A 24866-nucleotide genomic window follows, 5' to 3' on the forward strand; every position below is an offset into this window, starting at 1 on the left:
GCATGTGTTGCAACTTTTGTGCATGTGGCAATTTTTCCGCGTGTGCAAGTTTTGCGTGTGGCGAGTTTTTCATGAGGAGAATTTTGCACTTGTGGCGAGTTTTGCAAGAGCCTAGTTTTTGCATGTGGCGAGTTCTGCGCGTGGCGAGTTTTGAGTGGCGACTTTTGTGTTTTGACTTTTATGTGGCGAGGTTGGTGTATTTGTGGCGAAATGTGTGCTGAGGGTAATATGTGTTCAAGCACGTGGTAGTGTGTGGCGCATTTTGTGTGTGTTCATATCCCCGTGTGTGGTGAGTATCCCATGTCGAGGCCCCACCTTAGCAACTGTACGGTATATACTCTTTGGCGCCATCGCTCTCATTCTTTAAGTCCCCCTTGTTCACATCTGGCAGCTGTCAATTTGCCTCCTACACGTTTCCTTTCATTTTTTCCATTATGTAGATAGGGGCAAAATTGTTTGGTGAATTGGAAAGCGCGGGGTTAAAATTTCACCTCACAACATAGCCTATGACGCTCTCGGGGTCCAGACGTGTGACTGTGCAAAATTTTGTTGCTGTAGCTGCGATGCTTCCAACACTTTTCCTTTCACTTTTTCCCCATTATGTAGATAGGGGCAAAATTGTTTGGTGAATTGGAACGCGCGGGGTTAAAATTTCACCTCACAACGAAGCCTATGACGCTCTCAGGGTCCCGACGTGTGACTGTGCAAAATTTTGTTTCTGTAGGTGCGACGCCTCCAACACTTTTCCTTTCACTTTTTTCCCCATTATGTAGATAGGGGCAAAATTGTTTGGTGAATTGGAAAGCGCGGGGTTAATATTTCACCTCACAACATAGCCTATGACGCTCTCGGGGTCCAGACATGTGACTGTGCAAAATTTTGTTGCTGTAGCTGCGACGCTTCCAACACTTTTCCTTTCACTTTTTTCCCCATTATGTAGATAGGGGCAAAATTGTTTGGTGAATTGGAACGCGCGGGGTTAAAATTTCGCCTCACAATATAGCCTATGACGCTCTCGGGGTCCAGACGTGTGACTGTGCAAAATTTTGTGGCTGTAGCTGCGACTCCTCCAACACTTTTCCTTTCACTTTTTCCCCATTATGTAGATAGGGGCAAAATTGTCGTGTGACTGTGCAAAATTTTGTGGCTGTAGCTGCGACGGTGCAGATGCCAATCCCGGACATACACACATACACACACACACACATTCAGCTTTATATAGTAGATAACATTTACATGACATCATACATGGTATATAGTGTGTATTTACCACTGCAACAGCATCACTTCCCAGTATGGATCGCATGTCCAGGACTGTGTAATATGCCACATTAGTCAGTATGTAAATGACAGTTACAATTGGCATGGAGATCCCAATGGCAAGGGGAAGGTTCCTGTGGAAAACATGCGTAAAATGATGAGGTGTCACCTGTCACGATATAAGAGAAACTTTGTGTCTGATGAAACGTCATCAGGACTTTTACTATAAACTATCTTTGCTACAGCTATAGTCGTTGGAAGATGTAGTCAATGCAATTGTCATCCAGCTCTATGGGGTTTCACACTTTAATCAACCGTATATGAAACCCAAATTATGCGGCGGTGCAATGAGTTGTCCTAAATGCTCCATAATATTCCCATAGATAAAAGTGTTATTATGTATGTAGATTCTGTGTATGCGATTAGGTGGACAATCAGACACTGGTTCTAGATTGTGCACTTCATAGCATCTTTACCTCTTCCTCCACAATCGAAAAGTAATGATTTCCTCCTTCTATTCCTCATATTTACTTCTACCTAAAGCCACTTGGTTTCTACATATCCTTGGATTGTTATAAACTTTACCTTTCTGGGTTCTTAATTTCCTCTGTCACAAAGTTGAGAGTATCCCATCCAGAGTAGGAAAAAAGCGCAGAATACAAAGCGAGAGCAATGTTCCCTACGTCATAGGACGAACCAGCAAAAGCATCCTCAAAATTCTCTGTGTGACCTAATAAGAGACATAAATTATGGGTTAATGGAGCCATAGTAATGTATAAAGCTAAAAAGGCAAATATTTCCCATATCACTGCTGATCACAATAGTTTATACAGAATAAAACAAGGATTTCCTCAACCACTGCCAACCACAGTATGTATAAAGAAAACAATAGCAGAGATTTCCTATACCAAGGCATTGTGCTGGTCTTTCTCTGCAGTAAACATTCAGCCTGAGGAAATAAAGTCCATTCCTCAATTCAGGGAAACATCTGTGTCTCGGAGACTTTAACTCTGGTGACGAAAAAGCAGCACTGAAGCCATAGCAATCTTACAGCAGGCAGTATGTGTTATGATGTGACTATGAGCGGCACGCTGATAAGATAAAGCCACATTCCTATGGACTCACTGTATGCACAGATTTGGGGACTTTTCATGCTACAATAATAATTCTGAGTACAAAGTGAGCCTATAGCATTGTGCCCCCTCCATCATTACATCTAGCCACACATGCTTTGTAATATATGGCTCAATTCGGTCCCCGATGTTCCACATTTATCTTATTCCCTGACGATCACAATGGTATTTGCATGATGATATAAATGGGTACAGATACTGCAGGGCTATACACAATTTTGGGTCAGCATTCATCCCACTTTTAGCTCGCACTCACCTTTGCTGTCATCCCTAACACAGATGGTTAAACAGCAGAAAAGGGGCAAGGAATGTGTTTTCACCCTAAAACAATGCCAGCCTAGGACAATACTACAGCTGTGTATTGTTTTATCATGTAAATGAAGGTAAAAGTGTTCATCTGACCCTATTCCTGCTGCATCCTCTCCTCTGTCATCTGTTATCACTTGGTTTAGCAGATGGTCATGAATAACAATAGACGAAACAACACAAACCAGACCTTTGCTGGCTCGAAATGACCGTCAATCACCAACTTGTTTGCTGACCACCAGTTGTTTAATAGCCTGATTACTGACAGACCATATTTAATATACACACAGAATGATCAGTAATAGATCAATGAGTGCTCATGGGCTGTCGTAGTTCTCAGCAGCACATGTCCTGTTTACACTGGATTATGCACTGTCGATAATGAAGAACCATCATTTTACCCAACGAACAAGTATTTTGCTTTTCCACTAGGTAATCGATAGCCTGCTTACACTGTATATATATATATACACAGTGGGTAAGGAAAGTATTCAGACCCCTTTAAATTTTCCACTCTTTGTTTCATTGCAGCCATTTGTTAAATTCAAAAAGTTCATTTTTTTTCTCATTAATTTACACTCTACACCAGGGGTGTCAAACTGCATTCCTCGAGGGCCTCAGACCATGCGTGTTTTCAAGATTTCCTTTGCATTACACAATGTGCTGGAATCATTCTGTGCAGGTGATTAAATTATCACCTGTGCAATACAAGGAAATCCTGAAAACATGACCTGTTTGCGGCCCTCGAGGAATGCAGTTTGACACCCCTGCTCTACACAATATCTTGACTGAAAAAAAACAGAAATGTAGTAATTTTTACAAATTTAGTTAAAAAAAAAGAAAAACTGAAATATCACATGGTCATTAGTATTCAGACCCTTTACTCAGACAGTCATATTTAAGTCACATGCTGTCCATTTTCTTGTCAACCTCCTTGAGATGGTTCTACTCCTTCATTGGAGGGCAGCTGTGTTTAATTAAACTGATAGGACTTGATTTGGAAAGGCACACACCTGTCTACATAAGACCTCACAGATCACAGTGCATGTCAGACCAAATGAGAATCATGAGGTCAAATTAACTGGCCAAGGAGCTCAGAGACAGAATTGTGGCAAGGCACAGATCTGGCCAAGGTTACAACATAATTTCTGCAGTAGTCAAGGTTCCTAAGAGCACAGTGGCCTCCATAATCCTTAATTGGAAAAAGTTTGGGATAATCAGAAGTCCTGGCCATCTAGCCAAACCGAGCAATCGTGGGAGAAGAGCCTTGGTGAGAGAGGTAAAGAATAACCCCAAGATCACTGTGGCTGAGCTCCAGAGATGCAGTAGGGAGATGGAAGAAAGTTCCACAAAGTCAACTATCACTGCAGCCCTCCACCGTTGGGCCTTTATGGCAGAGTGGCCCGATGGAAGCCTCTCCTCAGTGCAAGACATATGAAAGCCTGCATAGAGTTTGCTAAAAAAAAACAAGTGAAGGACTCCCAGACTATTAGAAATAAGATTCTGTGGTCTGATGAGATGAAGATAGACCGTTTTGGTGATAATTCTAAGTGGTATGGGTGGAGAAGACCAGGCACTGCTCATCACCTAGCCAATGCAATCCCAATAGTGAAACATGGTGGTGGCAGCACCATGCTATGGGGGTGTTTTTAAGCTGCAGGGACAGGATGACTGGTTGTCATTGAAGGAAACATGAATGCAGCCAAGTACAGAGATATCCTGGATGCAAACCTCTTCCAGAGTGCTCTGGACCTCAGACTCGGCCGAAGGTTCACTTTCCAACAAGACAATGACCTTAAGCACACAGCTAAAATAACAAAGGAGTGGCTTCAGAACAACTCTGTGACCATTCTTGACTGGCCTAGCCAGAGCCCTGACCTAAACCCAATTGAGCATCTCTGGAGAGACCAGAAAATGGCTGTCCACCAACGTTCACCATCCAACCTGATGGAACTGGAGAGGATCTGCAAGGAACAACATCATTCCCAAGAAGACTCATGGCTGTACTAGCTCAAAAGGGTGCTTCTACTCAATACTGAGCAAAGGGTCTGAATACTTATGACCATGTGATATTTCAGTTTTTCTTTTTTAATAAATTTGCAAAAATTACTACATTTCTGTTTTTTTCAGTCAAGATGGGGTGCAGAGTGTACATTAATGAGAAAAAAATGAACTTTTTTGAATTTACCAAATGGCTGCAATGAAACAAAAAGTGAAAAATTTAAAGGGGTCTGAATACTTTCCGTACCCACTGTATACATATAGTATATACAGCTCGGGCAAAAATTGAGAGACCCCTGCAAAATGTTCAGTTTGTCTGATTTTTCTCTTTATAGGTATATTTTTGAGTAAAATGTAAATTGCTCTTTTAGCCTAGAAACTTCTGACAACATGTCTCTGAATTTCCAAGCAATAAATTTTGTAATTTTTTTCTGACAAAGAAAAATGGTCAAAATGTAAAAAAAACCCAGTGCTTTCAGACCTCAAATAATGCAAAGAAAGCAAGTTCATAATCATTTAGAAACAACAATACTAATGTTTTAACTCAGGAAAAGTTCAGCAATCAATATTTTGTGGAATAACCATGATTTTTAATCACAGCTTTCATGCGTCTTGGCATGCTTTCCACCAGTCTTTCACACTGCTTCTGGAGCAAAAATTTAAGCAGTTCTTCTTTGTTTATGGCTTGTGACTATCCTTCATCCTCCTGATTACATTCCAGAGGTTTTCAATGGGGTTCAGGTCTGGAGATTGGGCTGCCCATGACAGGGTTTTAATGTGGTGGTCTCTTAATTTTTGCCAGAGTTGTATATATAATATTATATACACTGTTCAAAAAAATAAAGGGAGCACTAAAATCCCACATCCTAGATATCACTGAATTAAATATTCCAGTTGCAAATCTTTATTCATTACATAGTGGAATGTGTTGAGAACAATTAAACATAAAAATGATCAACTTAAATCAAAATTAATATTCCATGGAGGTCTGAATTTGGAATGATACTCAAAATCAAAGTGGAAAATCAAATTACAGGCTGATCCAACCTCCGTGGAAATGCCTCAAGACAAGGAAATGATGCTCAGTAGTGTGTGTGGCTTCCAAGTGCCTGTATGACCTTCCTACAATGCCTGGATGCCTGGGTATGCTCCTGATGAGGTGGCAGATGGTCTCCTGAGGGATCTCCTCCCAGACCTGGACTAAAGCAACCGCCAACTCCTGGACAGTCTGTGGTGCAACATGACCTTGGTGGATGGTGCGAGACATGATGTCCCAGATGTGTTCAATTGGATTCAGGTCTGGGGAACGGGCGGGCCAGTCCATAGCTTCAATACCTTCATCTTGCAGGAACTGCTGACAAACTCCAGCCACATGAGGTCTGTCATTTTCCTGCATTAGGAGGAACCCAGGGCCAACTGCACCAGCATATGGTCTCACAAGGGGTTTGAGGATCTCATTTCGGTACCTAATGACAGTCAGGCTACCTCTGGCGAGCCCATGGAGGGCTGTGTGGCCCTCCAAAGAAATGCTACCCCACACCATTACTGACCCCCTGCCAAACCGGCCAAGGATGTTGCAGGCAGCAGATCGCTCTCCACGGCGTCTCCAGACTCTGCCATGTCTGTCACATGTGCTCAGTGTGTAACTGCTTTCAGTTGTTTTGAGGTGAGGAAATCACCATTGCATGCTTAACCCCTTTACCCCCAAGGGTGGTTTGCACGTTAATGACCGGGCCAATTTTTACAATTCTGACCACTGTCCCTTTATGAGGTTATAACTCTGGAACGCTTCAACGGATCCCGGTGAATCTGACATTGTTTTCTCGTGACATATTGTACTTCATGACAATGGTAAAAATTCTTTGATAGTACCTGCGTTTATTTGTGAAAAAAACGGAAATTTGGCGAAAATTATGAAAATTTCGCAATTTTCCAACTTTGAATTTTTATGCAATTAAATCACAGAGATATGTCACACAAAATACTTAATAAGTAACATTTCCCACATGTCTACTTTACATCAGCACAATTTTGGAACCAAAATTTTTTTTTGTTAGGGAGTTATAAGGGTGAAAAGTTGACCAGCAATTTCTCATTTCTACAACACCATTTTTTTTTAGGGACCACATCTCATTTGAAGTCATTTTGAGGGGTCTATATGATAGAAAATACCCAAGTGTGACACCATTCTAAAAACTACACCCCTCAAGGTGCTTAAAACCACATTCAAGAAGTTTATTAACCCTTCTGGTGCTTCACAGGAATTTTTTGAATGTTTAAATAAAAATGAACATTTAACTTTTTTTCACAAAAAATTTAATTCAGCTCCAATTTGTTTTATTTTACCAAGGGTAACAGGAGAAAATGGACCGCAATCATTGTTGTACAATTTGTCCTGAGTACGCCAATACCCCACATGTGGGGGTAAACCACTGTTTGGGCGCATGGCACAGCTCGGAAGCGAAGGAGCGCCATTTGACTTTTCAATGCAAAATTGACTGGAATTGAGATGGGACGCCATGTTTCGTTTGGAGAGCCCCTGATGTGCCTAAACATTGAAACCCCCCACAAGTGACACCATTTTGGAAAGTAGACCCCCTAAGGAACTTATCTAGAGGTGTGGTGAGCTCTTTCACCCACCAAGTGCTTCACAGAAGTTTATAATGTAGAACCGTAAAAATAAAAAATCATATTTTTTCACAAAAATTATCTTTTCGCCCCCAATTTTTTATTTTTCCAAGGGTAAGAGAAGAAATTGGACCCCAATAGTTGTTGTACAATTTGTCCTGAGTAAGCTGATATCCCACATGTGGGGGTAAACCACTGTTTGGGCGGATGGGAGAGCTCGGAAGGGAAGGAGCGCCGTTTGACTTTTCAATGCAAAATTGACAGGAATTGAGATGGGATGCCATGTTGCGTTTGGAAAGCCACTGATGTGCCTAAACATTGAAACCCCCCACAAGTGACACCATTTTGGAAAGTAGACCCCCTAAGGAACTTATCTAGAGGTGTGGTGAGCACTTTGACCCACCCAGTGCTTCACAGAAGTTTATAATGCAGAACCGTAAAAATAAAAAAATCATATTTTTTCACAAAAATTATCTTTTCGCCCCCAATTTTTTATTTTTCCAAGGGTAAGAGAAGAAATTGGACCCCAAAAGTTGTTGTACAATTTGTCCTGAGTGCGCTGATACCCCATATGTGGGGGTAAACCACTGTTTGGGCGGATGGGAGAGCTCGGAAAGGAAGGAGCGCCGTTTGACTTTTCAATGCAAAATTGACAGGAATTGAGATGAGACGCCATGTTGCGTTTGCAGAGCCCCTAATGTACCTAAATAGTAGAAACCACTCACAAGTGACACCATTTTGGAAAGTAGACCCCCTAAGGAACTTATCTAGATGTGTGGTGAGCGCTTTGACCCACCAAGGGCTTCACAGAGGTTTATAATGGAGAGCCGTAAAAATAAAACAAAAATTTTTTCCCACAAAAATTATTTTTTAGCCCCCAGTTTTGTATTTTCCCGAGGGTAACAGGAGAAATTGGACCCAAAAATGTGTTGTCCAATTTGTCCTGAGTGCGCTGATACCCCATATGTGGGGGGAAACCACTGTTTGGGCGCATGGGAGGGCTCGGAAGGGAAGGAGTGCCATTTGAATGCAGACTTAGATGGAATGGTCTGCAGGCGTCACATTGCGTTTGCAGAGCCCCTAATGTACCTAAACAGTAGAAACCCCCCACAAGTGACACCATTTTGGAAAGTAGACCCCCTAAGGAACTTATCTAGATGTGTGGTGAGCGCTTTGACCCACCAAGGGCTTCACAGAGGTTTATAATGGAGAGCCGTAAAAATAAAACGAAATTTTTTTCCCACAAAAATTATTTTTTAGCCCCCAGTTTTGTATTTTCCCGAGGGTAACAGGAGAAATTGGACCCAAAAATGTGTTGTCCAATTTGTCCTGAGTGCGCTGATACCCCATATGTGGGGGGAAACCACTGTTTGGGCGCATGGGAGGGCTCGGAAGGGAAGGAGTGCCATTTGAATGCAGACTTAGATGGAATGGTCTGCAGGCGTCACATTGCGTTTGCAGAGCCCCTAATGTACCTAAACAGTAGAAACCCCCCACAAGTGACCCCATATTGGAAACTAGACCCCCCCGGGAACTTATCTAGATGTGTTGTGAGAACTTTGAACCCCAAGTGTTTCACTACAGTTTATAACGCAGAGCCGTAAAAATAAAAAATCTTTTTTTTCCCACAAAAATTATTTTTTAGCCCCCAGTTTTGTATTTTCCCAAGGGTAACAGGAGAAATTGGACCCCAACAGTTGTTGTCCTATTTGTCCTGAGTACGCTGATACCCCATATGTTGGGGTAAACCCCTGTTTGGGCACACGGGTGAGCTCGGAAGGAAAGAAGCACTGTTTTACTTTTTCAACGCAGAATTGGCTGGAATTGAGATCGGACGCCATGTCGCTTTTGGAGAGCCCCTGATGTGCCTAAACAGTGGAAACCCCCCAATTATAACTGAAACCCTAATCCAAACACTCCCCTAACCCTAATTCCAACGGTAACCCTAACCACACCTCTAACCCTGACACACCCCTAACCCTAATCCCAACCCTATTCCCAACTGTAAATGTAATCTAAACCCTAACTGTAACTTTAGCCCCAACCCTAACTGTAGCCCTAACCCTAGCCCTAACCCTAGCCCTAACCCTAGCCCTAACCCTAGCCCCAACCCTAACCCTAGCCCTAACCCTAGCCCTAACCCTAGCCCTAACCCTAGCCCTAACCCTAGCCCTAACCCTAGCCCTAACCCTAACCCTAACCCTAGCGCTAACCCTAACCCTAGCCCTAACCCTAGCCCTAACCCTAGCCCTAACCCTAACACTAGCCCTAACCCTAACCCTAGCCCTAATGGGAAAATGGAAATAAATACATTTTTTTATTTTTCCCTAACTAAGGGGGTGATGAAGGGGGGTTTGATTTACTTTTATAGCGGGTTTTTTAGCGGATTTTTATGATTGGCAGCCGTCACACACTGAAAGACGCTTTTTATTGCAAAAAATATTTTTTGCGTTACCACATTTTGAGAGCTATAATTTTTCCATATTTTGGTCCACACAGTCATGTGAGGTCTTGTTTTTTGCGCGACGAGTTGACGTTTTTATTGGTAACATTTTCGGGCACGTGACATTTTTTGATCGCTTTTTATTCCGATTTTTGTGAGACAGAAGGACCAAAAACCAGCTATTCATGAATTTCTTTTGGGGGAGGCGTTTATACCGTTCCGCGTTTGGTAAAATTGATAAAGCAGTTTTATTCTTCGGGTCAGTACGATTACAGCGACATCTCATTTATATCATTTTTTTATGTTTTGGCGCTTTTATACGATAAAAACTATTTTATAGAAAAAATAATTATTTTGGCATCGCTTTATTCTCAGGACTATAACTTTTTCATTTTTTTGCTCATGATGCTGTATGGTGGCTCGTTTTTTGCGGGACAAGATGACGCTTTCAGCGGTACCATGGTTATTTATATCTGTCTTTTTGATCACGTGTTATTCCACTTTTTGTTCGGCGGTATGATAATAAAGCGTCGTTTTTTGCCTCGTTTTTTTTTTTTTTTTCTTACGGTGTTTACTGAAGGGGTTAACTAGTGTGCCAGTGTTATAGGGCGAGTCGATACGGACGCGGCGATACTAAATATGTGTACTTTTATTGTTTTTTTTTTTTTTTATTTAGATGAAGAAATGTATTTATGGGAATATTTTTTTTTTTTTTTCATTATTTAGGAATATTTTTTTTTAATTTTTTTTACACATTTGGAATTTTTTTTTTTTACTTTTTTACTTTGTCCCAGGGGGGGACATCACAGATCAGTGATCTGACAGTTTGCACAGCACTCTGTCAGATCACTGATCTGACATGCAGCGCTGCAGCCTTCACAGTGCCTGCTCTGAGCAGGCTCTGTGAAGCCACCTCCCTCCCTGCAGGACCCGGATCCGCGGCCATCTTGGATCCGGGACCTGGAGCAGGGAGGGAGGGCGGCAAGACCCTCGCAGCAACGCGATTACATCGCGTTGCTGCGGGGGTCTCAGGGAAGCCCGCAGGGAGCCCCCTCCCTGCGCGGTGCTTCCCTGTACCGCCGGCACATCGCGATCATCTTTGATCGCGGTGTGCCGGGGGTTAATGTGCCGGGGGCGGTCCGTGACCGCTCCTGGCACATAGTGCCGGATGTCAGCTGCGATAGGCAGCTGACACCCGGCCGCGATCGGCGCCGCTCCCCCCGTGAGCGCTGCCGATCGCATATGACGTACTATTGCGTCCTTGGGAAGTAGGGCCCACCCCCCATGGACGCAATAGTACGTCTGATGGCAGAAAGGGGTTAAATGACCTACTTTCATGATAAAATGCACCGTATTGTGAACTTTTTCAGTTTTCCAAAAATTAAACCCGAAAGCCAAATATCTGTAACTTTTTGTGAGTAGAATATATACTTGTTGTTTGTTGAATTACAACAACTTGATCATCTCTATAAAAACAGTATGTTATTGGTATCAGTTATCAGATCTGAGTAACTGAAAAAGGTCCCCACTATACAGCGGGGAAAATAATTATTTGATACACTGCCGATTATGCAACTTTTCCCACCTACAAAGAATGAAGAGGTCTATAATTTTTAGCGTAGGAACACTTCAACTGTGAGAGACAGAATCTAAAAATAAAATCCAGAAAATCACATTGTATAATTTTTAAATAATTAAATGGCATTTTATTGGATGAAATAAGTATTCGATCACCTACCAATCAGCAATAATTCCGGCTCTCATAGACCTGTTAGTTTTTCTTTAAGAAGCCCTCCTTCTCTGCACTCATTAATTGCACCTGTTTGAACTTGCTACCTGTATAAAAGACACCTGCTGACACAATTAATCACACTCCAACCTCTCCACCATGGCCCAGACCAAAGAGATGTCTAAGGACACCAGGGACAAAATTGTAGACCTGCACAAGGCTGGGATGGGATACAAGACAATAGGCAAACAGCTTGGTGAGAAGTCAACAATTATTAGAACACAGAAGAAATAAGATGACTGTCAAGCTTCCTAGGTCTAGAGCTCCATGAAAAATCTCGCCTCGTGGAGTAAGGATATTTCTGAGAAAGGTCAAGTATCAGCTCAGTACCACACAGGAGAACCTGGTCAATGACCTGAAAAGAGCTGGGACCATAGTATCAAACATTACCGTAAGTAGCACTACGCTGTCATAGATTAATATCCTGCAGGGAACGCAAGGTCAACCTGCTCATGCCATCACATTTCCAGGCCCATTTGAAGAAAGTCATGTGTTCTGATGAGAGGAAAATAGAACTTTTTGATATCAACTTCTCTCACAGTGTTTGGAGGCGGAGAAAGGACCCCAAGAACGCCACAAAAAACCCAAGAACAAGGTCACAACCGGGAAACATCATACTTTGGTGGTGCTTTTCTGCAAAGGGGACAGGACGACTGCGCCATATTGAAGGGAGGATGGATGGGGTCATGTATCGCAAGATTTTGGCCAACAAACTCCTTCCGTCAGTAACATCGCTGAAGATGGGTTGTGACAGCATCTTACACACAGCCAGGGCAACTAAGGAGTTGGTCCGTAAGAAGCATTTCAAGGTCCTGGAGTGGACTAGCCAGTCTCCACACCTGAACCCCATAGAAAACTTTTGGATTAAGCTAAAACTCAATGTTGCCTAGCGATAGCCCCAAAACCTGAAAGATCTGGAGAAGATCTGTTTGGAGGAGTGGGCCAAAATCCCTGCTGCAGGGTGTGCAAACTTGGTCAAGAACTAGTGTTTATAGCTCTAAAGTAGCAACTCTTTTATTAAGTCACATGTTGTGACAAAACATCCTGCCCCCACCATCACTCTACACTTGGTGGTCTACTCCTTTTTGCTGCTCCTGCCAGTCAGAACACATTCAGACCAAAGGAAATTTGGTGACTTATGGAATTAACCTAGGTATCCAAACATGTAATTTCTTAAGACATGGACTTTGCTGGTCTGATTCACTACATATACACAGTATAGAATATTTTATTGAAGCCTTAGGCCGGGTTCACATTGCGTTAACGGCAGCCCGTTCAACACATACGTTAACGGGCTGCTGTTAACGCAAGTGCCGGTATGGCAGCGCGCTAGCGCAGATAGAGCATCTGCTAGCTCTATCTGCGCTAGTGGTGACTGACCCGGAAATGCTGCAGCCCGCGTCTTGTGGGCGTGCGCTAGCAATGCGTCCGACATTGGATTCAATGGCGGCGTTAACGGACTGCGTTACACCACGTTAAGCCGTGGTGTAACGTAGTCCATCTAACGGACGGGTTCAACGCAATGTGAACACGGCTTTATCCACATACATTAACCACTTCACGACCTTGGGGTTTTCCATTTTTCTATTTTTGTTTTTTGGTCCCTGTCTTCCCAGAGACATCACTTTTTCATTTTTTGCCAATGTGGCCATGTGAGGGGTTGATTTTTGCAGGACTGGTTGCACTTTTGAATGACACAATTGGTTTTACCATATCGTGTACTGGAAAACAGGAAAAAAATTCAAAGTGCTGTGAAATTGTAAAAAAAAAAGTGCAATTCCCCAATTGTTTTTTTTACCATGTTCACCAAATGCTAAAAGTGACCTGCCATTATGATTCTCCAGGTCATTACGAGTTCGTAGATACCAAATATGTATAGGTTCTGTTTTTTTAAGTAGTGAAAAAAAAAATCCAAATTTTGCAAACAAAAAAAGGCACCATTATTCGAGACCTGCAGCATCTCCATTTTTCGGAATCTGGAGCTGGGTCAGGGCTTATTTTTTTCCGTGCCAAGCTGACTTCTTTATTGATACCATTTTGGGGTAGATATGATGTTTTGATCGCCTATTATTGCATTTTCGTGCAATGTTGAAGCAACCAAAAAACTTAATTCTGGCGTTTTGATTTTTTTATCGTTATACCATTTACCGATCATATTAATTCTTTTTATATTTTGATAGATTGGGTGATTCTGAACACAGTGATACCAAATATGTGCATTTTTTTAATTACTGTTTTATTTTTAATGGGGCAAATGGGGGGTGTGATTTGAACTTTTACATTTTATTTTTTTTTTAGATTTTTAAAAACATTTTTTTTACTAAACACTTGCTTCAACAGTCTCCATAGAAGACTAAAAGCTGTGATCATCCGATCACCTGTGCTACGCATAGCGGTGCTTCAGTAGCTAAAATGCTCATCTGCAATGAGTGCCAGCCACAGGCCCCAAGTTGTCATGACAACCCATAGGTGACCCGTGGTCATGTGACACGGGCGCTGATTAGCGGGGTTTATGATGTGCTTCTGAAGCGAGCATGTTAACCCCTTAATCCCATATGACGTACTATCCCATCCAGGTGACCTGGGACTTATTTCCCAGTGACGGGATAGTACGTCATATGCGATCGGCCGCGCTCACGGGGGGAGCGCGGCCGATCGCAGCCGGGTGTCAGCTGACTATCGCAGCTGACATCCGGCACTATGTGCCAGGAGCGGTCACAGACCACTCCCGGCACATTAACCCCCGGCACACCGCGATCAAACATGATCGCGATGTGCCGGCGGTACAGGGAAGCATCGCGCAGGGAGGGGGCTCCCTGCGGGCTTCCCTGAGACGATCGGTACACGGTGATGTACTTACCGTGTACCGAGCGTCTTCTCCCTGCAGTCCCTGGATCCAAAATGGCCGCGGGGCTGCATCCGGGTCCTGCAGGGAGCACTTCGGGGTCGCCTGCAGGCACTTGGTAACGCTGCAGCGCTGAATGAGATCGCCGATCTTACAGAGTGCTGTGCAAACTGTAAGATCGGCGATCTGTGATGTCCCCCCCTGGGACAAAGTAAAAAAGTTAAAAAAAAAATTTCCACATGTGTAAAAAAAAATTTAAAAAAATTACTAAATAAATAAATAAATTAAAAAAAAATATTATTCCCATAAATACATTTCTTTATCTAAAAAAAAACAAAAAACAATAAAAGTACACATGTTTAGTATCGCCGCGTCCGTAACGACCCGACCTATAAAACTGTCCCACTAGTTAACCCCTTCTGTGAACACCGTAAGAAAAAAAAAAAAAAAAACGAGCCAAAAAACAACGCTTTATTATCATACCGCCGAACAAAGAGTGGAATAACACGCAATCAAAAAGACGGATATAAATAACCATGATACCGCTGAAAATGTCATCTTGTCCCGCAAAAAACGAGCCGCCACAAAGCATAATAAGCAAAAAAATAAAAAAGTTATAGTCCTGAGAATAAAGCGATGCCAAAATAATTATCTTTTCTATAAAATAGCTTTTATCGTATAAAAGCGCCAAAACATAAAAAAATGATATAAATGAGGTATCGCTGTAATCGTACTGACCCGACGAATAAAACTGCTTCATCCACTTTACCAAACGCGGAACGGTATAAACGCCTCCCCCAAAAGAAATTCATGAATAGCTGGTTTTTGGTCATTCTGCCTCACAAAAATCGGAATAAAAAGTGATCAAAAACTGTCATGTGTCCAAAAATGTTACCAATAAAAACGTCAACTCGTCCCGCAAAAAACAAGACCTCACATGACTCTGTGAACCAAAATATGGAAAAATTATAGGTCTCAAAATGTGGAGACGCAAAAACATTTTGCTATAAAAAAAGCGTATTTTAGTGTGTGTGACGGCTGCCAATCATAATAATCCGATATAAAAAATGCTATAAAAGTAAATCAAACCCCCCTTCATCACCCCCTTAGTTAGGGAAAAATAATAAAATTAAAAAAATGTATTTATTTCCATTTTCCCATCAGGGCTAGGGTTAGGGTTAGGGCTAGGGTTAGGGTTGGGGCTAGGGTTAGGGCTAGGGTTAGGGCTAGGGTTGGGGCTAGGGTTGGGGCTAGGGTTGGGGTTGGGGCTAGGGTTAGGGCTAGGGTTAGGGCTAGGGTTGGGGCTAGGGTTGGGGCTAGGGTTGGGGTTATGGTTGGGGCTAGGGCTAGGGTTAGGGCTAGGGTTAGGGTTGGGGTTAGGGTTGGAGCTAAAGTTAGGGTTAGGGTTGGGGCTAAAGTTAGGGTTAGGGTTGGGGCTAAAGTTAGGGTTAGGGTTTGGATTATATTTACGGTTGGGATTAGGGTTGGGATTAGAATTAGGGGTGTGTCAGGGTTAGGGGTGTGATTAGGGTTACCGTTGGGATTAGGGTTAGGGGTGTGTTAGGGTTAGGGTTTCAGGGAGAATTGGGGAGTTTCCACTGTTCAGGCACATCAGGGGCTCTCCAAACGCGACATGGCGTCCGATCTCAATTCCAGCCAATTCTGCGTTGAAAAAGTAAAACAGTGCTCCTTCCCTTCTCGAGCTCTCCGGTGCGCCCAAACAGGGGTTTACCCCAACATATGGGGTATCAGCGTACTCAGGACAAATTAGACAACAACTTTTGGGGTCCAAGTTCTCTTGTTATCCTTGGGAAAATAAAAATGTGGGGGGCTAAAAATCATTTTTGTGGGAAAAATAAGATTTTTTTTATTTTTGCGGCTCTGCGTTGTAAACTCCAGTGAAACACTTGGGGGTTCAAAGTTCTCACAACACATCTAGATAGGTTCCTTGGGAGGTCTAGTTTCCAATATGGGGTCACTTGTGGGGGGTTTGTACTGTTTGGGTACATCAGGGGCTCTGCAAATGCAACGTGACGCCTGCAGACCAATCCATCTAAGTCTGTATTCCAAATGGCGCTCCTCCCCTTCCGAGCTCTGCCATGCGCCCAAACAGTGCTTCCCCCCCACATATGGGGTATCAGCGTACTCAGGACAAATTGGACAACAACTTTTGGGGTCCAATTTATCCTGTTACCCTTGTGAAAATACATAACTGGGGGCTAAAAAATCATTTTTGTGAAAAAAATTTTTTTTTTATTTTCACGGCTCTGCGTTATAAACTGTAGTGAAAAACTTGGGGGTTCAAACTTCTCACAACACATCTAGATAAGTTCCTTGGGGGGTCTAGTTTCCAATATGGGTTCACTTGTGGGGGGTTTCTACTGTTTGGGTACATCAGGGGCTCTGCAAATGCAACGAGACGCCTGCAGACCAATCCATCTAAGTCTGTATTCCAAATGGCGCTCCTTCCCTTCCGAGCTCTGCCATGCGCCCAAACAGTGCTTCCCCCCCACATATAGGGTATCAGCGTACTCAGGACAAATTGGACAACAACTTTTGGGGTCCAATTTATCCTGTTACCCTTGTGAAAATACAAAACTGGGGACTAAAAAATCATTTTTGTGAAAAAAAAAGAATTTTATTTTCACGGCTCTGCGTTATAAACTGTAGTGAAACACTTGGGGGCTCAAAGCTCTCAAAACACATCTAGATAAGTTCCTTAGGGGGTCTACTTTCCAAAATGGTGTCACTTTTGGGTGGTTTCAATGTTTAGGCACATCAGGGGCTCTCCAAACGCAACATGGCGTCCCATCTCAATTCCAGTCAATTTTGCATTGAAAAGTCAAATGGCACTCCTTCCCTTCCAAGCTCTGCCATGCGCCCAAACAATGGTTTACACCCACATATGGGGTATCAGCGTACTCAGGACAAATTGCACAACAACTTTTGTGGTCTAATTTCTTCTCTTACCTTTGGGAAAATAAAAAATTGGGGGCAAAAAGATCATTTTTGTGAAAAAATATGATTTTTTATTTTTACGGCTCTGCATTATAAACTTCTATGAAGCACTTGGTGGGTCAAAGTGCTCACCACACATCTAGATAAGTTCCTTAAGGGGTCTACTTTCCAAAATGGTGTCACTTGTGGGGGGTTTCAATGTTTAGGCACATCAGGGGCTCTCCAAACGCAACATGGCGTCCCATCTCAATTCCAGTCAATTTTGCATTGAAAAGTCAAATGTCGCTCCTTCCCTTCCGAGCTCTGCCATGCGCCCAAACAATGGTTTACACCCACATATGGGGTATCAGCGTACTCAGGACAAATTGCACAACAACTTTTGTGGTCTAATTTCTTCTCTGACCCTTGGGAAAATAAAAAATTGGGGGAAAAATCATTTTTGTGAAAAAATATGATTTTTTATTTTTACGGCTCTGCATTATAAACTTCTATGAAGCACTTGGTGGGTCAAAGTGCTCACCACACATCTAGATAAGTTCCTTAAGGGGTCTACTTTCCAAAATGGTGTCACTTGTGGGGGGTTTCAATGTTTAGGCACATCAGGGGCTCTCCAAACGCAACATGGCGTCCCATCTCAATTCCAGTCAATTTTGCATTGAAAAGTCAAATGGCGCTCCTTTCCTTCCGAGCTCTGCCATGCGCCCAAACAGTGGTTTATCCCCACATATGGGGTATCAACGTACTCAGGACAAATTGTACAACAACTTTTGTGGTCCATTTTCTCCTGTTACCCTTGGTAAAATAAAACAAATTGGAGCTGAAATAAATTTTGTGTGAAAAAAAGTTAAATGTTTATTTTTATTTAAACATTACAAAAATTCCTGTAAAACACCTGAAGGGTTAATAAACTTCTTGAATGTGGTTTTGAGCACCTTGAGGGGTGCAGTTTTTAGAATGGTGTCACACTTGGGTATTTTCTATCATATAGACCCCTCAAAATGACTTCAAATGAGATGTGGTCCCTAAAAAAAAAATGGTGTTGCAAAAATGAGAAATTGCTGGTCAACTTTTAACCCTTATAACTCCCTAACAAAAAAAAATTTTGGTTCCAAAATTGTGCTGATGTAAAGTAGACATGTGGGAAATGTTACTTATTAAGTATTTTGCATGGCATATCTCTGTGATTTAAGGGTATAAAAATTCAAAGTTGGAAAATTGCAAAATTTTCAAAATTTTCGCCAAATTTCCATTTTTTTCACAAATAAACGCAAGTTATATCAAATAAATTTTACCACTAACATGAAGTACAATACGTCACGAGAAAACAATGTCAGAATCGCCAAGATCCGTTGAAGCCTTCCAGAGTTATAACCTCATAAAGGGACAGTGGTCAGAATTGTAAAAATTGGCCTGGTCATTAACGTGCAAACCACCCTCGGGGCTTAAAGGGTTAAATGCCGCTGTCAGAGATCAATTGAATTGCGGCTGTTAGGGGCACATGTCAGCTGATTTCATCAGCAGACATGTTCCGGAAAACATGCGGGCTCAGCGCCTCAGCCCGCATGGAGTGCACGGATACAACCTATGACGTACCTATACGTCATTGGACGTGAAAGTGCTAAGGGAGTCTTATTATTTTTGAATTGGGTATAAGAACTATCAGACAGAGAGTTGATGCTGGCTGAAATTGCTCAAGGAACGCTCCTAGCGGTGATTTCCCTGCATCCGATGATGTCACATTGAATGAGCAGTGTCTTTTCTTATACTCTGCTGTGTTGAATGGGTATCTCTGCTGATGACATGATGATTGACTTCCTGTTCCCCACTGCTTAACTGCAGGGAGCAAGCTGTCAATCAGCATTACGTCTGCAGTGATGTTGTCACGCCGTAAACGGCGATAAAGGGGCAGGATGGCGTACTGGAACCCGCACCTTTCCCTACCACTTAAATGGGGCCCTGGATTTCCCTTATCTTGGGGGTACCTATGATGGTTAGGAGGCCCGAGCCGCCAGAGTATCCCTGTCTCCTGTGCAGGCCCTATCAGGGGGCCCCCTCTCCCCCCAAAGGAGGTGGACTGCACCAGTGTAATAATACAACAAATAACAGGGTATACAGACAAGGTAACTAAAAGTCTCAAACTCACCAAATGCTCACACAACCACAGAGGAAACACAGAGAAGGGAAGAGAAGGAATAAACTTAGGAAGGAAAACAGGTTTAACATGCAACCAAAACTGCAGACACCAATCTCTGTAAATAAACCTCCAACCCCAACACTACGCTCCTTCAAGCTCCAAGCCAGACAGTAGAACTGATCACTGACACTAGCTGAAGTCAGGACTGGGTCTATATAGAGGATCAGATTACAAAATCCACTTCAGCTGAGAGACCCAGCTCTCAGCAACTTAGCAATAAGGTTAACTCCTGCACTGCTGGCACAAAGCAGCTAGGTTAGAATACAGGTGAAGAGCTTCTGTTCACTGTGTGTGAACGAGGCCCAGAGCACTGCGGTTCTCTGGAACCTCTCTGTCACGGTAGCCCCGTGACAGTACCCCCCCTTCTACGAGGGACTCCGGAACCTCAGGACCAGGTTTCTCAGGATGAGCTGTATGAAATGCCCGAACCAACCTAACCGCATGGACATCGGCAGCAGTTACCCACATCCTTTCCTCAGGACCGTACCCTCTCCAGTGTACCAGATATTGTAGGGATCAACGAACTAAACGAGAATCCATAACCCTGGAAATCTGGAACTCGAGACTTCCATCAACAAGGACCGGAGATGGAGGTGAAGGGGACTGATTGGATGGCGCCACAACCTTTTTGAGTAAGGAGCGATGAAAAACATTATGAATCTTAAATGATTGAGGCAAAGCCAGCCGAAAAACAACGGAATTCACGACGGCCACAATCCTATAAGGGCCAATGAACCTAGGGCCCTTATAGGATTGTGGCCTTCGTGAATTCCATTGCTTTTCGGCTGGCTTTGACTCAGTCATTTAAGATTCATAATGTTTTTCATCGCTCCTTACTCAAAAAGGTTGTGGCGCCAGTGAGTTCCATTATAAAAAGTATTACCAGCAACGTTTTGTGAATTTTGCAGGTGTAACAGCATTTTTGTCTATTCGGTTTAGTGATATTCATGATTTTAATGTGTTTTTAGTATTTCTGTCACGATGTGGGGAGTGTTGGGTTAATAATGGGAGGAGGCAGGGGAGGGGTTGTTGGCCCCGTCCTTCTACTTCCCCCGGCGTTCCTAACATCCACTCACTGACCCGTAGAAGCGCATACCAGGCGCGAAACGGCCGTCGTCATGCTTGCCGCTCCTTACCTAGCACCCCCGGCCGTGAAGATTTTTAACCGCACTTTAATAAAGTAACCTGTCTTGGACGATCGGTGAGTGCCGGCTCTTTTCTTCCTACTACCGCATTGACTGTCTACTGCATTCGCCTAGGCACCCGTGATCAGAAGTCTGGGCTTCCACTGCAGGTGAGCGGTTCACACTATTATTAAGAGCGGTGGTGCCGTCCATCTGTTTCTATATATTTTGCATTATCTTGTGATTCGGGACAGAGCACACGGCTTTTTAGTGACTTGAACAGACTACTGCGTTTATCCATCCAGCTCATTGAGAGTCACGTACAAGTGTTTAATATTGGATGCATATATGCTAGCCACCTTAGGGAGAGACCCAAGTTGGGCTAAATGTAGCGGGACGAAAGAGACCGAAAAGCCCTCTACTTAAAGGAAATACATAGTGGATGCTTTCCTGAAACGGAAAGTACTTGCAAGAAGCATAATACAAAGAATAGCAGGTTTACCCAGAATCCTTTGCATTAGGCGGAGCTATGCAAATCATCTCTTTCCACCCCAGTCTACTGCAAAGGATTCTGGGTAAACCTGCTATTCTTTGTATTATGCTGCTTGCAAGTACTTTCCACTAATATTGGATGGACATGGAAGTTCAGCCTGTAAGAACAGGTTTGCAAGCCGGCCGTGAGGATGTGGTTAATTATTTTAAAGAATGCGAGCAAGCAGACGAAGTACGAACACTAAGCACTAAATCACTGGAGTTCAAATTAATGAACTTAACTGAAAGGGAGATCAGACTTTTTTGGACAAACAACTCCCTTAAATCCTATGCTGATAGTGGTAGAGTCCTTCGAGGTTTGAGGGTGTGGAAAGAAATAGCACATTTTACCATTGATCCCACTTTTCAAACGGAGTGGGAAAACATCATGCTAAGATGTTCACAACAGTTGTTGCAGCTGGTACTAAAATCAAACATACAAAGTTATGAACAAGTTAACAACGAGTTAAAGAAAACTCAAGAGGAACTCAGGAGCAGATTGACAGAGAGCCAATGGACGCAATTAAACAAAAAATTGGATACCAAAATGATCCCTATACAAGCAGATATAAAAATACGCAAGAGGGATAAATTCATCCGCGATAAAAACGACTTTGAAATGGGACGTGTGTTTACTTGGCATAAACAACTACGAGGGGAAAATAAAGGCCTGGAGAGAACTTATCACACGGGCACTAGAAATAGAAACAGAAATAAAAAACGGAAACAGTATCAAAGAAGAGACTACCTCACAACTGAGTCCGATTCGAGTTTAAGCGAGGGAGCAGCTGCTCCCACAGGATCAGCAGAAGTAATGTCGGAGAGAGATAACATAAGACCAGGATCCCCTTTAGAAGGAGAACACGGCGAGGAGGAAGGAGGAAGCGGATACGATCTCCGCCGCAAGAGGAAGAAAGTATCCTAGAGACAGAGACGACAGACTTAGAGACGGATCAGCATGTATTGAACCTGACTGATCATCAATTGGGGGCGAATCATCTCTCACTATTGAATAAAGGACTTTCGTATTGCATCCCTAATGACTTTAACTTGACGGATTTCAAAATTGACCTTTTAAAGGCAACCCGAAAAATGCACCTTCATAAGGCCTTATTGTCTAAAAAAGATACTCCCCTTGAGAAAGAGGGAGAAAAACCAGTTAGGATAGGGCCGCTGGGTTTCCTAGCAGAAACAGGATTACAATCGCTAGCAGACAGTAAAGAAGACGCAGCCCTACTGTTAAGCATAACTGACGAAAAGGCACCGTTTAATAACGTATCCTCATTCCCTGAGGGGCCATTTATGGGAGGAGTGCCCTCCAAATATATGCCACCTACGTCACCAGGAAACGTAATTGATCTGTTCAAGACCCTAGTCATTAAAGATGTTGAGGCTTTGGTATACAAAGGAGCACCATCTAATTTATCAGACCTAGAACGGGAAGCCTTGAAAGAGATAACTGGTTGGACTGATACTATAAAGGTACCTTCACACATAACGATATTGTTAACGATATCGTTGCTATTTGTGACGTAGCAACGATATCGTTAATGAAATCGTTATGTGTGACAGCGACCAACGATCAGGCCCCTGCTGGGAGATCGTTGGTCGCTGAATAAAGTCCAGAACTTTATTTCGTCGCTGGACTCCCTGGAGACATCGCTGGATCGGCGTGTGTGACACCGATCCAGCGATGTCTTCACTGGTAACCAGGGTATACATCGGGTAACTAAGCGCAGGGCCGCGCTTAGTAACCCGATGTTTACCCTGGTTACCATGCTAAAAGTAAAAAAAAACAAACAGTACATACTTACCTACAGCTGTCTGTCCTCCAGTGCTGCGCTCTGCACTCCTCCTGTACTGGCTGTGAGCCGGAAAGCAGAGCGGTGACGTCACCGCTCTGCTTTCCGGCTCCCAGACAGTACAGGAGGAGAGCAGAGAAGCAGAGCGCAGCGCTGGAGGACAGACGGCTGTAGGTAAGTATGTACTGTTTGTTTTTTTTTACTTTTAGCATGGTAACCAGGGTAAACATCGGGTTACTAAGCGCGGCCCTGCGCTTAGTTACCCGATGTTTACCCTGGTTACCGGCATCGTTGGTCGCTGGAGAGCGGTCTGTGTGACAGCTCTCCAGCGACCAAACAGCGACGCTGCAGCGATTCGGATCGTTGTCGGTATCGCTGCAGCGTCGCTAAATGTGAAGGGGCCTTTAGACAGGCGGACAAAGGCGGTAAAATAGTGTTGATTCCTAAAAATATGTATATCAAGGAGGAAAATAGACAATTGGCAGATGCCCGCACATATATTAGGTTACCACAAGACCCCACACAAAAATTTAGGGGAGCGTTACAGTCTTTCCTTAAAAAATCAGTGGAAACAGGAGTTATTACGCAAAAGAAAGCTGAGAAATTTCTGCCGGAGTTCCCCATGAAACCACATTGGTATCATGTCCCGAAGATTCACAAATCTATAGTCAATCCACCCGGACGTCCTATCGTGTCTGGTATAGGTTCACTCACGGAGCCATTATCTAAGTACATCGATTGGTTACTACGTCCCATACTTACCAGCATTCCGTCGTACACAAAGGACACCGATGCTTTCTTACACAATATCAAACATTTTCAGTGGCAACCAGGCTTTGCTTTAGCCTCGGTAGATGTAGTCAACCTATACACCAGTATCCCCCAGACAGAAGGGGTGGAAGCAGTCAGACACATCCTTAATACCACTGATCGCACTCAGTCCTTTATTAATTTCATTTGTGAAGCTTTACGGTTTATATTAACACACAATGCATTCACATTTATGGATTTGTGGTGTAGGCAGATTACCGGGACTGCCATGGGGACTCCGGCAGCATGCACTTTTGCAAATATGTTTTTGGGCCTTTTTGAGGAATGTTATGTCTATGCCAACCAGAATACATATTTGAAACACATTAAGTTTTATTGCAGATATGTCGATGACATGTTCTTTGTGTGGGATGGCCCGGAGGAGACTTTTGTCAAATTCGTGGCCTTCCTGAATACCAACACGATGAACATGTCATTTACAGCAGAGTTTGGCGGCACGCGACTTAATTTTCTAGATGTAACAGTAGAGGTCACCGATGGGATCCTAGATACGACCTTATACAGGAAACCGGTTGCGACAAATTCGGTACTCCATTATGGAAGCTACCACCCTATTCACACTAAGCGGTCACTCCCATATAGCCAGCTCTTAAGGGTACGTAGAGCCAACAGTACAATGGAGGGCGTAGAATGGCAATCCACTGAGCGCTGCAATAGGCTTGAAAGAAGGGGATACCGGAGGAAACTATTGCAGGAAGCTAGAGAAAAAAATTAAGGTCAATAATGATGGTGAGTCAAAAAGAAATCCCACTACAGGGAAACGTTTTACATTTTGTTTTCAGTATAGCCCTTTGGATATGCACATTCGGTCTGCCATTAGAAAAAACTGGCATATTCTCGAAAAAGACAGAGACCTCATAGAAACCACAAATAGGGGTCCATTAATATCGAATAAGCGCAGTACCAATTTGAGAGATATCCTAGTGCATAACCGAATTTCCAGTGATAAAGCCAATTGGTTGGACTCTGGTGCACCTAAGGGGAATTATCGTTGCGGACACTGCGCGTATTGTAAAAGCCA

The 24866-nt window shown here is 43.2% G+C and overlaps 1 protein-coding gene across 2 annotated transcripts in view; it reads right to left on the bottom strand.

Moving 5' to 3' along the window:
• Positions 1-24866, bottom strand: part of SLC7A7 (solute carrier family 7 member 7) — a 62799-nt gene that overhangs the window by 19066 nt on the left and 18867 nt on the right. For both annotated transcript variants that reach the window (XM_069761551.1, XM_069761545.1), the window contains exons 4-5: positions 1846-1990; positions 1271-1394 (exon numbers count right to left, since the gene is read on the bottom strand). In XM_069761551.1, the coding sequence (XP_069617652.1) occupies positions 1271-1394; positions 1846-1990 (269 nt within the window). The remainder of the gene's footprint in view (positions 1-1270; positions 1395-1845; positions 1991-24866) is intronic.

Source organism: Ranitomeya imitator, chromosome 1 (genome assembly GCF_032444005.1).
Source record: "Ranitomeya imitator isolate aRanImi1 chromosome 1, aRanImi1.pri, whole genome shotgun sequence".
Lineage (NCBI taxonomy): Eukaryota > Metazoa > Chordata > Amphibia > Anura > Dendrobatidae > Ranitomeya > Ranitomeya imitator.